This window comes from Microtus oregoni, unplaced genomic scaffold (assembly GCF_018167655.1).
Source record: "Microtus oregoni isolate MIOR12 unplaced genomic scaffold, Mior012 000037F_ref0000500, whole genome shotgun sequence".
NCBI classification, from domain to species: domain Eukaryota; kingdom Metazoa; phylum Chordata; class Mammalia; order Rodentia; family Cricetidae; genus Microtus; species Microtus oregoni.
In genome coordinates this window covers 19,599,003-19,614,496 of record NW_024543096.1, presented here as the reverse complement: position 1 = coordinate 19,614,496, position 15,494 = coordinate 19,599,003, and the positions used below count along the sequence as shown (strand labels likewise).

Sequence of the window (15,494 nt, the reverse complement as noted above, 5' to 3'; positions counted from 1 at the left end):
ATATTAATCCACACACCTACGAATACCTGATATTTTACAAAGAAGCAAAAAATATAAAATGGAAAAAGACAGCATGTTCAGCAAATGATGCTGACATAACTGGATATTAACATGTAGAAGAATGAACATAGATCCATATCTATCATCATGCACAAAACTCAAGTCCAAATGGATCAAAGACCTCAACATAAAACCAACCACACTGAAACTCACAGAAGAGAAAGTGGGAAGTACACTTGAATGCATTAGCACAGGAGACCACTTCCTAAATATAAACCCAGTAGCACAGACACTGAGAGCAACAATTAATAAATGGGACCTCCTGTATCTGAGAAGCTTCTGTAAAGCAAAAGACACTGTCAACAAGACAAAAGAGAAGCCTACAGAAGGGGAAAAGATATTCATTAACCCCACATTGGACAGAGGGCTGATCCCCAAAATATACAAAGAACTCAAGAAATTAGTCATCAAAAGAACAAATAAACCAATTTTAAAAACAAGGTACAGACCTAAACAGAGAACTCTCAACAGAGGAATCTAAAATGGCTAAAAGACGCTTAAGGAAATGTTCAATATCCTTAGTAATCAGAGAAATGCAAATCAAAACAACTCTGAGATTCCATCTTACACCTGTCAGAATGGCCAAGATCAAAAACACTGATGACAGACAGCTTATGCTAGAGAGGGTGTGGGGTAAAGGCAGCACTCCTCTGTTGCTGGTGGGAGTGAAAACTAGTATGGCCACTTTGGAAATAAGTATGGCAATTTCTCATAAAATTAGGAAACAATCTACTTCAAGATCCAGCAATACCACTTTTGGGTATATACCCAAAGGATGCTCAATCATACCACAAGGACATGTGCTCAACTATGTTCATACAAGCATTATTTGTCATAGCCATAACCTGGAAACAACCTAAATATCCCTCGACCAAAGAATGGATAGAGAAGATGTGATACATTTACACAATAGAGTAATACACAGCAGAAAAAAATGACATCTTGAAATTTGTGGGCAAATGAATGGATCTAGAAAACATCATATTGAGTGAGGTAACCCAGACCCAGAAAGACAAATATCATATATACTACTCATAAGTGGCCCTTTAGATATAAAGCAAAGAAGAACCATCCTACAATTCACAATCCCAGAGAACCTAGACAACAAAGAGGACCCTAAGAGAGACATACATAGATCTAATATACATGGGAAGTAGGAAAAGACAAGATCTCCTGAGAAAGTTGGGAGCATGGGGATCATGAGAGAGGACAGAAGGGGGGGTGGAAGGTAGGGGAACAGAGAAGAACATATAGCTCAATAAAAAATTTTAAAAAAAGATGTTTGAAAACTCCTGCCCAATGTCTATATAACAAAAGCTTTTGATTATACACATCATGATGTGGGCTAACTTTCACATCTGGTCTAGGAACAGGCTACACACTTTGAAATGCCTACTGTCATTATGTCACTTGTTGGATTAGGATAAAGCAATGACAAAATTTGGTATGCTTAAGACATGTATGAAGCTATTGCAAATTAGTCTACGACATTTGGTTCATACCCAACTTTAGATACTTTCTACCACGTACAATTCTTCATATTTTAGGAACCAAACAATGTAATGGCTACAAGAGTATATCTTACTTTTATCTTCAATGTATTCATCCCAGTTAAACATGTTCCCTGTTCTATTGAAGGCAGTACCATTCCAGTCCAATGAATTATTAAAGAAGGAAGTGATATTTATTTCAAAGGTAGAATTTTCTGGGGGCCACTGCAAGCATTTATTCCTCAGGTTGCCCATGAAGAGCTGCAGCCCGATTAGCGCAAAGACACTGAGACAGAACACAGTGAGGATCATGACGTCAGACAGCTTCTTCACCGACTGGATCAGGGCCCCCACGATGGTCTTCAGGCCTGCAAAGAAAACCAGAGGGAGGGGCTTATCACTTCCAATTCAACAGAGAATTCACCAACCAAAAAATATCATGAGCTTGTCCCAGAGGTATGAATGTCATGCAGAATGCCAACAATATTAGTTTAATGTTTGTGGCCCAATAAAAACGTCACAAAAAGCCTGCTAGCTGGTGGAAATGGATGAAAGCCGAACTTACATGGTCTTTAGAAAATCAAATGGCAATGAATCAAATGTTTTCACACGCTCCTTACAGCAAAAGATACGATCGGATTACTCATGCTGGACCATCAACCTTGTGTCAAGAGTTCACTTTTCTTTGCAGATGTCTTACTCTCTAACCCCGTATTGGATTTTAGACAAATCTATAGAAATAGTGAAAAATCCTGAAGCCACTGAATGACGAGGGTGCAGATTTCTCTGAACTTTGAAAGCTTGAGAATGGGCCAAAATAAGGAAGACATCTGCAAGCTGAGCCCCATGCAGCGCTCATGCTCCTTCTTGCTTCTCTACTTAACTCCAGTTAAGGAGACAGCCAGTTTTAGAGCTAATTGTTCAATTTTGCCTTGGCCCACGTGGCTCACATTTCAGCTTCTATGCGGAAAGCTTGATGCTGTAAGATGCAAATCAGGTAGCCTGTTACTGTAAGTGCCTCATGCAAAACTCGTTAAACTTGTTAAACTCAAAGGCTGATTTAGAACAAATTCAGAGAAAGCAACCGTTCAAAAGCAAGTAATCAAACCGATCCAAATGAGGATGGGTCAGTTTCTGCTTTTGACCAATGTCTTGTGGTACGCAACAAGCAGCCAGGCCTTTGCCAAAAAGCTGTAAGCAGGGCACCAATGCAGCTAAAGTCAGCCTCGGTGTTTAACCTAGCTCTCACCTGGAATGACTGAAATGGTTTTCAATGCCCGGAGAACTCTGAACGTTCTCAACGCTGAGACATTGCCCAGGTCCACAAACTCTGTCACATATCTGTAATGGGGAGTTCACACACAAACACAATGACAGAACACAGGAAACAGTTGGAGATATAAGGAGCCTACCACCTTATACCAGTTTCTTCTTACCTGGGATTACAGAAATAGTTTTCAGAGCTCGCAAGACTCTGAAAGTTCGAAGGGCTGAAACATTGCCTAGGTTTACAAATTCTGTTACATACCTGTAGGATTAAATCAGAGTTATTCAGAATTTGGGGAAATCTAAGTCTATGTTGGTCTTCAAGCAAGACCGTTTCAACTTCAGTGAGTGTTGGCATCAGATTTCCCAATTAAGAAGAGAATGGCATTGCCATTGGTAATGAGCTGTTACTTGGGAATTGTTATTGCTACTTTACAGCTAATTGAAACTAAGCCATATAATTTATTAGGATCATTCCTACTTTCTCTAAACTGATTAATTAGACTGGAAAAAGTATTCCACATTCATATGATAACTAATAAGGATGTTTTTAAGTCAAAGGAAGCCAACAACCGAGAACTACAGTAGAGGCTCCGATTGCATTCATTCTACCAAGAGAGAAAACATTACAAAAATACTCACGCAAAAGTAATAACTGTGAAGTCCAACCAATTCCAGGGGTCCCGTAGAAATGTGAAATCTTCTAGACAAAAGCCCCTTGCGAGTATTTTAATAAGTGATTCAAAAGTATAAATTCCTGTGAAAGTATACCTGAGAAAAATAGCCGAGTTCACATTAAAGATTTTATAGGTCGTTTCCATAGATATATTTAATTTTTAAAGGATGTTTTGGGCCAGACCTGAAACCAAGGCCTCACACATAGTAAGAAAGTACTCCCAAGCCATGATGGTACATATCCTAAACCTGACTTGGCTGACACATGAATGCAGGCTCCACCTTGGTTTCTAATAGCATGCTTAGGCAGGGCTTAAGGCAAAAAGTACCACTACATTCCAAATGATATTCTCATTCACTGTAAATCAATTGATATTATGCTTGCTATATTATTCAACATTAAGGATGTAAAAAATACTACTCTGTATGATGATAGCATCTGAACTACTCCGGCTGACTTTCAGTATGATTTAAGCAGATAGATGCTAATCCATAAATGAGTAAGGTAGCAGCTATCAGTAGTCTCCAGTGTACAAAATTCAAAAAGCAGATTAGGGTCCACAAATATCAACAGACAAATCAATGCAGCTCTTTGAGACACTGAAATCTTTGACCTAGAGCAGAAGTTCTCAACTGGTAGGTCACAACCCCTTAGGGAGGGTCAAACGACCCTTTCACAAGGGTTGAATATCAGATATCCTGCACACCAGATATTTAAATTATGATTCATAACAGTAGCAAACTTGCAGTTATGAAGTGGTAATAAAAATAATTTTATGGTTGGGGGAGTCGCCACAACATGCAGAATTGTATTAAAGAGTCACAGCATCATGATTCAAATGGCTAGAAAAAAATGTTGTAAGGAAACCGGAAATGTCTTGAAGTACTAAGTGAGTAATTGGAAACATGCACTTCATACTTACTCCACATTCTTTGTCCAGTCTGGAGGATTACTCATGGTCATAAATACACAGTTGGTAAGAATCGTGCACATGATGAGCACATTGAATAAAGTAGAAATATATTGTCAAGGAAAACAAAGTCAGCAGAATACCACCTTCATGCAAGCCCCTGTCTTCACCCCACTAACTCTAAAATGAGCATGCTCATTAAATAACGCATGTTATCGCCAACGTTCTTTCGTGTCTGTGCTTCACCTCCACATGCAAAGTGTACATTCTAGAAACCACCGACTCTCTTTAGACTAGTAAGAAACATACTTAAGTATACAAAATGCAAAGACATGAGGTAACTGGGGAATAATTTATCAATGTAAATTTTCTTCAGGATAGAATCAACCAAACAACAGAATCGCAAGTTCACTTTATAAATAAACTAGGGTAGTAAATGTTTGACAAAAGAATTAAAAGAATTAGTGAAATACATTATGAGTTTATTCTAAGGGTCTCCTCTGAGAGAATGTTGTACACAAAGTTCCTTTCTAAATGAAAGGCACAACTTCCAACAAAAAATCCTGAAATATAAGAAAATATGGCTGCTGATAATGGTGTTATCTCTTGGGTTCGCAACTAAGTCAAATTGGTTACTTAGTTTGTTTCAGTATTGATCAACTTGGTTTTAACAGGAAGAAAAAAAATAATATCACAGAATTTCTGTGAAAACCAAACTAGCAAAGCATGTTAAGTATCCTATAACTCATTATACCTGACAGAGAGCTCATACTCAGCAAACAATTCTTTTTATTTACCCCCAAAACAGAGAAAACACTGATTATAATAATAATCTGATTTGCTTCCCACATTACCACTGAATGTATAGCCAGTACTCATCTTACATTCCTTGGGCTAAATGAAAACAAGCAGAAAAAAGTTTCTTATGAAAAGGGTCAACAATCAAATATTTGAAATGATTGGTGTTCCACATTTAACATAAATCACATTTAGGTTACATAAAACACCATTTCTTATGAATGCACACATGATCGTAATAATCTTATAGATGAGAAAATGGTGTTCATATTCTTTCTTGCTTCTTTTTAATCATAAACCATTTAATCTCTTTTATGAAACAAAAAGGCCTTGTTCAAGGCCAGGGAGTCTGTAGTGTTCTATTAATCTAGAAAGACAGCTTTTACTTATAACAGGCATTAGTCAAAGCAATAACTGAGATTTTGGGTTTTAATAATATTCTTGCTCATGCTTAATTCTCAGTATGTTCAAAAATATCTACATAAGAGTAATTCTAAATGAGTGATGAGGATCAACTACGTGAGGGCAGAACAGTCTGTCTAGAAATAGAAAACAGAATTTTCAAAAGGAAACACATTTTCCTTCATTGCTGAAAACATCAATATATATATATATGTGTATATATGTGTATGTATATATATACACATACCTACATATATTATTTAATATATACACATGGAAATTTACAATCAGTATAAGGAAGTAGAAGTCCCTCTTTGCTGGGCCCTGCGAGGATGCACAATTTCTTGGCAGATGGGCAACATTTGAAATGCATGATCCTTAACCACAGTGGTCCCAAACACAGTCCTGTGTGTTCTGACTTGGATCCATTTCCTACCCCCCACAAAGATAATTCCAAACATTCTCTACGTCCTTCAATTTCCAATCCTCTTCTCCCCTCCCTTTCCATTGCAAGTTGATGACCTCATTTCTTATTTCACAGAGAGATAATGATAACATCAGATTCTGCTCGCCACCCCAACTTGGCAAATCTCTCTCTGTCGGGACTTGCCCTCTTTCCCCCATCACAGTGGGGAGATTTCCATCTCTCCACCTGTATTCTGGACAGCTACCTTTTTAGATGTTTTAGGAGTATCTTAGCTCTCCGTTCTCCCACCTTTTGTGTCCCTTAGCCTCTTCCCACCAACATAAACTTGGTTATGTCTCCCCCATCTTGGGAGAGGGAAGGCCTTCTTACCCACAACCCTCATCACAGCTTCCGGTTTCACACCTTTTCTACACTTCACATCCAAAGTTCTTGAAAGAGATATTTATCTTTCTTGTCCTTACAACCCTATCTCATCTTCAGCCCTCCAGTTGTTCTGTCTAAAGATGAAAATCTCTATGTTGTTGCACTGAGAAGAAAATGATAATTTACAGCTATAATATGGTTATTGTCTGACTTGCATTTCGGCTGAGCGCACCAAAGATGACCCCTCCCCTTTACATTAAGATCTTTCCTCTTTTGTTTCCTTCCAATTGCCGGATGGTGTCTGCCTCAGGAGCAACAGCGTTTCTGTGCCGTTCGAAATCTTTCCTTGTCCTTTGTGAACAGAATCTAATCCATATCCTGTTGCCTGCTCTCAGCATCCTACCTAAGTGCAATAGGAAGCTGTAGGTGTCATCTGTGTCTTTACAGGAGCCAAATCCTTCTTTCCAGGTGACACATCTCTCTAGGTCCATACACTCAGCTGTGTGTATGACGTCTGCATTTAGGTATCCCATAGGCTCTTCCAAACCATTTGAAAGATGTTGAGTTCTTAAACCGAACTCACATCCTTCCTATCCCTCTGCTACTGTGGATTACAGCTCCCTTAAAACCTCTGTATTCTCATGATTCAGTCAGCAGCCTAGGAGATAGCTTGGATTTCTCTTTCTTCCTGAACTTCCATATCTAACTTCCACAGAACATTTACAGCTTTGTTGCCTATATCTGGATTCAGTCCATTACTCTCCATTTACATCTTACTGAGTTTTCCAAGTGTTCACCAAGGCCAACAGTACATGCTACAATGGTTGAACATTATTGTGCTTTCCTCGGAGATAATCTTTCTGAATTAGTTCATTCTACATACTATACCAAATGTAACTAGGATCATTTGGGCAGCTTCCCACTAACCTATATATCCCATCACTATGTGATGCTATAATGTATTAACATAGGGTCAGGATTCTAAGCTGTCTTCAGCTCTTTTGCTTTTCATTACACTAGCTTAATCCTAATTATTTTTAATCGTTTTAAAGTTATGGGATGTGATGCGCATATTATATGAACACTGTTTAATATTCACAACAGTGATTGATCTGATTAGGTCTATCTGTGTTATCTTACCATAGAAGTCAAATACCAAAGTCTATATACACAATGGATACTGGTTCCTTTACTGTTAAATGTTTGAACATGTAGAATAGACACAAAGTGAAAACCAAAACCCTCATGAAATTATGTCACATAGTGGACAGAGACATGGTCTTATAATTCTTAGAAAATGCTATTCCTAACAGGAAAATTCAATTATATGTAACAAAGTAAAATATATTTCAAGATAAACAGTAGAGATAATGACTACTAGCTTATAAATTACAGATACTAAAACACATTTAAAATAACTGTGCATATCGTATAGTTATTACTTTGATAGCAAAATATGTACTTTTGTTAATAATCATAATAGACACTGAACAAACACAAGTATTTTCCTTTCAAAATAAGAGATAGAATCAAGCTCATATATTTCTGGCAGGGCATTATTTGCAAACACAAAATTTCAAATTTGACTATTTTATTAATCATTATCAGCTATTATTTTTTAATTGATCATAATTTTCAAATTTCTGGATTTTAATGAGTACTGAAATAGTAAGGATTCATCAAAATTTAAATCACATTAAAGACATAGTATAGATATGTATATTACATTGGCAAGACCACATATTGAAAAACTATGAAACTATGAAATCAAGTAACATTTTTATGAGCTAAAACCAGAAGCAAATATAGACATCCTATATGATTTTCTAAATATAAAGGCCAAGAGATAAACTGAAGATAGTTTTCAAAAGTCTAACTTATTTTGAAAGAATACATCCATAACAACTTGGCTATATAAAAATAAAATACAAGCAAACTAATCTATATCCTATCAGAAGAAAAAAAAAACAATCCTTTTGATTTATTGGTTTCTTGGTACCAAAAACTTATAAAAGTAGTTTGACCTATTAATAGATACTAACTCAGCAGTTGGCAATTTTTAAATAATTTCTATGTGTATGTGGTAAGAAAATGCTTTTTTAAAAGCTTATATTGAAAGTGATTGTGTAGTTTCGACAAGGAGCATTGGCAAGCCCACCTCTATGACCACGAGGCCTTAAGTCCAGGACTCAAGGATAAGACTCAATCTTCACCAGCCATGCAGGCTTCACAAGTTGTGTGGTTCAGTTTGAACTGGCAGCAGAGTGAAGTAGCAGGCTCAGTTTTATTGTGTTAATATGAGTGCTTGTACCAACACTTTTCTCATAAGATGCAGTTGTTATCTGCTAAGACAATTATCAGCCATTTTTAATATCACTCATCATCAGGGTTTTTGAATATGGAGAACTTTTGTCATTGCTGTTGCTCTCAAGGAAGGCAAGACTACTCTGTTCTAAAATGTGTAGTCTTACGTATATCCAGAGAAATTGAGGAATTTAAAAAACTCACAATCTATGAGTAGAAAAAATGTTTCATGTTATTAGTTTCTAACTTGTTGTGAAGATTAAACAGTGGGTTAGGTCTCTTTTGATATATGAGCATATTTCTAAGTCAGGAAAATTAATGTAATAAATATAAATAATATATATCCATATATATATATAAATATGTAACTTGTTAGAAGATAGTCAGGCAATAACCTTTGACTATTGAAGGAAGAAGAAAGGGAAATAACTAGGTTGAACCATTTTCTTTTCTACAGAGAAGTATCATTGTTTTATATAGAAAACTTTTTTTAAGTCTACACAAATATCATGTAAATATAATATTTGGAATCAGGGAAATGAACTTTTAAAAATACAGAGATGAGTATTGTTAATACCTCCAATGTATTAGATATGAATTCCAAAATTGTTTTTCTTCCATTGAAAGAAAAATACAACATCACTTGACTGAGAATGGATAACTTGTTTTAACCTTTAGCCCCAGGACTGACCGAAAACATTCAGGAATCTGGGGCTGCTGGCTCACACCTGTGACTGAAATGCCTGAAAGACTGAGCACCATCAGAAAGTTCCAGTCAAGCCTGGACTACATAGTGAGAGCCTGGAGAGAGAAAGAGACAGAGAGAGACAGAGTGACAGAGACAGAGATGAAGAGAGAGGGATGGAGAGAGAAAGAGAGAGATACAAAAAGAGGCATGGAGCAAGGAAACTATGTCTCAGATAAGGACTAAGCATTAGAGACTGCTCGGCTGCATTTCTCATCAGAAAAGAAAGGTATTGGGGGGGGGTTTGCCTGCGTTTTGGCCATTTCAAGTGTCAAATGCCAAGCAGGACTAAGAACCTTTTCTTTCCAAGTACAAGCTGGAACAGAGTAATGATACATGCAGGATTCGTTCAGAAAGACTTAGGTGATGGGAAGATTTTCTTTTGTGATTGTAACATGGCAGCTAGATTTGCAGCTGCCACCACCAGCAGCTGTCCTAAGTACTCTTCCTCAAGAACTTCCTACATGCTTGTCATGGATGCTGGTACTAGGTACTTGTCACATAATCTGTTTGTTCTTTTTGTAACAGGCTCTCATGTAGCTCAGGTTGGCCCAGGACTCACATTGTAGCTGAGGATAGCCTCGAACTTGTGAGCCATCTGCATCTGTCTGAGCACGTGGGTTACAGGTTTGTTCCACCAGCCAACAATGAATTTATTGTCACGATTTACATCCTATGGCTGCAGTTTTACCATTGGAGAAACTGAGATAAAATACTAACAAGTATGCTAAGTAAATGCATCTCAGGTAGGATTGGAGTCCTGGTTTCTGATCGCTAACAGGATAGTTTTCCTTCTCCTCCCCTTTGTGAAAGACGGACAGTTCAGTGTTAGTTGTGGAGGGTCTCAGGATTTTAGTGGTTTAATCGGGTGTAATGACCATACATAGCATCCACATAGTACCATTTCTAGCCCCATCCTTTCTGGATTTTAGACTCGCATATGTACCTAAATCCTCAGTCCCTGCCCTAATATCTAACAGGTGTCACAAATATGGGTGCTGAAAAGCAAGCAGTTGATTGTCTACAGGTTGTTGTCCTCAGAGCTGTTCCAGAATCAGTCCATAGGAACTCCAGTTTTCTCTCTGGTCCAAACTAAGCACTTGGTGCCATCTTTAGTTTCTCTTACTACATTATTGCCAGCGTTCAGTTGCCCTGGAAACTGTCAGCCCTTCTGCAATATACGTGTAAATTTGGTGGCTCTCTGATTCTCTCGCCCATAGTCAACTACTGTCCTGTGGCCACACCCAAGCATTTTAACACAGGAAAGGCAGTACTATGAGAACCACAGGATCAAGGCTTGAGCTTGTGTGTGGCCTGAAGCACACAGCATTCTAAAAACCAGCTAGAGATGGTCAGTGTCACATACATCGTGTTTGGTGGGATCTCTGCCCAGTTCTTACAGTATCACCAAAAGATAGAAGACTTTATCTGCATTTACTATGAGCCCTCTTGCCTCTTTTCTTCATGTATCTCTACTTCAAGATGGTACATTTGAAATATAACATCTTAATTCATGAAATTGGGAGTAAACTTATTTAATTCCCTATAAGGGAAAAAAAAATCTATGCCTCAGCACCACTTAAAAGGCCCTGGGAGCCCCAAAAGTTCATCTTGAAGATGACCAGATGGCTCAGTGGGTTAAAGAGCTCGCCACCAAACCTGATGACCTCAGTTTCATCCCCAGCATCCACAAAGCGGAAGGAGAGAAGTTGCTCCCCCTACTCATCTTACCTCTACATCTATACCTTCTTATATGTGCAAATCTCTCTTCCACAAATAAACAAACACAAACAAATCTAAAAATTAAAATATGAGTTCCTTTTAGCCATCTTAGTAGATATAAGCCTGCTTAGCCGTTTTGCAGCTGTGTTCCTTACGATAAAAGGCAAAGCCATGTATCATCTGAATCTCCAGAGAGATCCTACTAGAAGCCATGTCCTGACAGCCAGATTCTCTCCTAAAACTTCTGAAACTGCCTGTGCCCTGTACTAGGGGATGTCTTGGCTGGGGCTGTCTCCTGGGATTCTTAACTTTCAAGGACTTTCATAAAGTGAGGATAATAACTTTTATGAAATGTTATACAGAAGATATGATCTCCTTACGTTTTGAAACAGAATGCTGCCTCCTTCTTTTATACAAGAGCTAACACTTCTTCCATCAAGGGAAGACAAAATTGATTTTCTCTTCCATCCAGAATTGGGGAGAAAGTCAGTACAAATGCCATTGGGGAGCATACCTAGAGAAACATTAAGTCATGTGTGTGTGTGTGTGTGTGTGCGCGCGCGCGCGTGTGTGTTAACTCACTTGTAAATACTCAAGAACTCAAAGTTTACAAGCACGAACATAACAAGAGAAATTTGTACAACTGTGACCAAAAAGACACAGAATACACAGCACAGATTCTGTGTCGCTGTGTGTTTTAAACAATAAATTACTGAGGAAAAGTATTGCATAGAAACTGCTCAAATATAACACTTTGGAGGCATGAAAGGCTATCCTGGCAGTCCTGTTAAAATGAATGAAGTTGTGGAGGTAGCAAGTGATTGGAAAGGAAACAGAAGAGAAAAGAAAGAAGCATCGAATCAGAGAGGAGAGAGCTTCTCAGAAGGTAGATTAGAGCTTTGCTTTCCCGCTGCCCCCCTTGCCACAGGCTTACTGCTGAAGAAGAGGAAAGAGAGAGAGAAACACGGACAGTCACACATACGTTGAAAAGGCTCAATTTTATAATTAAGTCAAAGAAAAAAAATGTACCATTTATATGACCATATTACTAAAAGGATATGAATGTACCAAAATCTTAATAGCTAATTTTCTAATGGGGTTGAAGGGAGTTAGGATGTACAGGGCAGAGGTGGCACTGAACCGAGAGATTGCTTTCCCTTTATTCAATACTATAAAGGTCTGAAAAAGAAAACACAACAGGCGGAACATGATTTACCGAACACATCATGGCTACTGTAAGAGAGTAAGAGACCCCTCTAAAACGCCACATGTTGTAACAGTTACCAACACATGGCATTGCGTTTTTCGGCATGGCAAAATATTCCAAACTTGGTAAGGGACGTTGGGAGGTAAGGAATACAAAGATAATTTTGTGATTAGCGCCACAGGAATTCTTGGCACCTTTGACAAGCATTTCACGTGTATTTTCAGCTATGTCTATAGTTCTCACAAAACATAACAATGAGGCTGATTCAGTAACTTCCTCATTTAGGGAATTTTCTCATGAAGACCTTGGGGTTTTCCAAATGTGCTCTTTGTTAGGCTTTTGGTTGGGGGCATTTGCATGTGCTCTAGTATAATTTTTTCTGAGGGGAGCCACAGGACAGTGACAATCTGTGGTATGGAGGCATAATTAAGCCTGCTAAGGACGTAAGCCTTTCGTCAAGTTCTGGGTAGAGGGGTATCTTAGATCCTGCCCTTAGAAGTATAAAAATCATATGCTCCCAATTTCCACTTTTCGCCTCATCATACTGCAGTAGAACCAGGGTGAATCTGCACTCAATTTACGGTGTAATTAGTATTATAAAAATGAATAATATTTATTTATTAATAAAAATAAACTCCTTTGTCTTCCTCACATGCCCTCTTGCAGGATCCCTCTTTGGTATCCGCCTGTCCCAAGAAGGCAGGCTCATACAAGTGCTTTCACAAACACTTATGATAACTAATTCTTCCATTGCTGGATCAGGCCCACCCAGCATCCTAGAGATACTTTAAGAGATGGAAGGAGGTTCCTTCTTCACCATCTTAAGGAAACATGAAAATAAAAGCAACTGGACTAAACACTCACTTTCTTATTGATATAGTAGGGGTCCAGGTCCTCCAGGGGCTCTGACACCATCTCTGGAGGAATGTCTCCATAAATAAAAGGAAGGGATTTTCCTGCTTCCAAGTCACTGTTTGGCTTTGGGCCATTTTCGTCATCTTCGTCCTTGCGTTCCTGTTTGGGTCTCTTGGCTTTCTCTTCTGCAATGCGTTGTTCAATAGCAGCAAGGGATTCCCTGGTAAAGAAGCGGAAGCTGTCAGGTCCTGGCGGTACCAGCACTGATTGTGCCATCTTTTCATCCTGCTTCTTTAATCACTGTTTAGCTCCTCGCATAAGAAAGTGCTACAGAGACAGGAGGGGAAAAAGCAATGACCATTAAGAAAGAAGGTGAGGGCGGCAATCACAGGACACTGAGCATAACGTTCGTAAAGCAAACGGCTAGAGAACTTCGCAAAGGCAACTGCATCTAGCATCATGAGCTCTCTCCCATGCATGCATTCCTCTGCCTGCATGGGGATCTTTCGCTCGCATCTAGTAGGTGTGTATGAGGTAATCCGTTCTCCCACTCCTGAGTGTTTGAAATGATTGTGCTACTTGGAGGAAAACACCCTGCTCAGAGCTTGCAAATGGAAGATACTGGTGCATGCTTGCTGTTTCACTTGTGGGAATATTTTTTGGGGAGCCATTTCCCTCTCTTTGCGCTATTTCTGGAAATATGTCAGTTTCAAAACAAGAGCAAAAAAAAAAATCACACAAAATCATAGAAGCAGGGCTGTGTGGTAATCTTCCCCCCACTCTCTTTCTCCATTTTCTTTTCCTTTCTTTCTTTCTTTCTTTCTTTCTTTGTTTCTTTTTTTTTCTTTCTTTCTTTTTTAGTTTTCCTTTGATCCAATTTATCACCTTTAAGTGTTCATTCAAAACTGTGTCACCTGAGAAATCCTGCAAGACCTGCCTGTGGAAACAGGTAGAGAAAGAGGGGAGGGGAGTGGGGTGAGGAGGAGCAGGAGATGCCCGGCTGTGCTTGGACCTGCTGGCAAACTGCACAGGAAGGGACCAGGCACCTGCCAACACAGGCAGGATGTCACTCCCATCAAAGGTCTGGAGCTTGGGCCTCCTAGCTTAACAAACTGTTGCCAACTAGTGTAATTGCTTCTTAAACGAACGAGTTCGCAGTCCGCAAAGAAACACCACAGAGGGATACCAGGTTTTCAAGGAAGTCCCATTTCACAAAAATCTAGCAGAGTAGTTCAAATATCCATTTCAGAATTTGGACTTGGAAAAATAAAATAGCCTAACACAGTTTCTCTTTTAAACATAGCCCCTATGGCATGGGCTTTCCTGATGATGTAAATGGGCTTTAACTGATGCTCAAATCACATCTTGTTTATTAAAGTAGATAACTTGGCAGATGTGGTTGCAAATGTGATCTCAGCCAGTTACAGGAATTTCTGTGCTATTTAAAGCATACAGCAACATTTTTGACCCTAGAATGCCATTTCTTCAAAAGTCACTTTATTTATTTTTTCTAAAAAATAAAAATCCATTTTAACCTCCACACTACAGAAATAAGTTGCCACTGTCATATGTGAAATGCCTCTTCTAGGAGTAACACAAGTTGCCAATTCATTTCTGCAGTCTCCACCTAGTAAAACACAAGAGAAATCCGAACAACACAAGCTGCTGAATAGTTTTCCGTTAAGAAATGTACATAAATATAATTTTATGAAGTTAACCAGAACCTTTCCGGTGCCGGGTGTCAGTCTGCCCTGTCAGCATCACAGGATCTCCAAACCATCCCTCATCTTCCTTCACTCATCCCCAGAGGTTCTCCTGCCTAGCGGTAGGCACAGGCATCAAGATGGTCCTTCCACATTCAAGGGGGCACTGCTGTACCCCTGCCTAGGGGGACAGACATGCTAAAACATGCAGCCAGCAGTTTCAAAATGCAAAGGGTTCCCCTATAGATTTCCCCAAGGATTCTACTGCAAAGGTAGAGAAACCTCACAGAGAACAAGCATAGTAAGAACAGGAACACTTTACCCCTGCAGAAGCTTTTATACTCAGAGTTTGGGAAGCTGGAACCAAGGCGCCTGCAGCTAAAATTCCATCATGCTTTAAAAAAAAAAAAATTAAGAAAGAAAAAGATTTTTTTTTTTTTTCCAAATTCTCCTTTAAAGACCACACCTAACTTCCTGCAAGAGGATTCTGGTAACTGAAGTAAGAACGGGCATTTCCTGTCTGGGGACTACAAAGTGACATTTTTGAAACTGCCACTAGAGGGCTG

At 38.8% G+C, this 15,494-nt stretch overlaps 1 protein-coding gene across 3 annotated transcripts in view; it reads right to left on the bottom strand.

The window, feature by feature from the left end:
* LOC121433273 (sodium channel protein type 2 subunit alpha-like) overlaps positions 1–15,494 on the bottom strand; it is a 116,001-nt gene that overhangs the window by 66,161 nt on the left and 34,346 nt on the right. Inside the window, exons 1-7 of one of the 3 annotated variants that reach the window (XM_041631638.1) lie at positions 15,251–15,301; positions 13,235–13,552; positions 12,224–12,342; positions 4,415–4,504; positions 3,459–3,587; positions 2,800–2,891; positions 1,646–1,918 (exon numbers count right to left, since the gene is read on the bottom strand). In XM_041631638.1, the coding sequence (XP_041487572.1) occupies positions 1,646–1,918; positions 2,800–2,891; positions 3,459–3,587; positions 4,415–4,504; positions 12,224–12,342; positions 13,235–13,501 (970 nt within the window). In that variant the 5' untranslated portion in view covers positions 13,502–13,552; positions 15,251–15,301. Of the gene's footprint in view, positions 1–1,645; positions 1,919–2,799; positions 2,892–3,458; positions 3,588–4,414; positions 4,505–12,223; positions 12,343–13,234; positions 13,553–15,250; positions 15,302–15,494 lie in introns of those variants that run through there. The other 2 variants (XM_041631637.1, XM_041631639.1) reach the window with 2 other exon arrangements.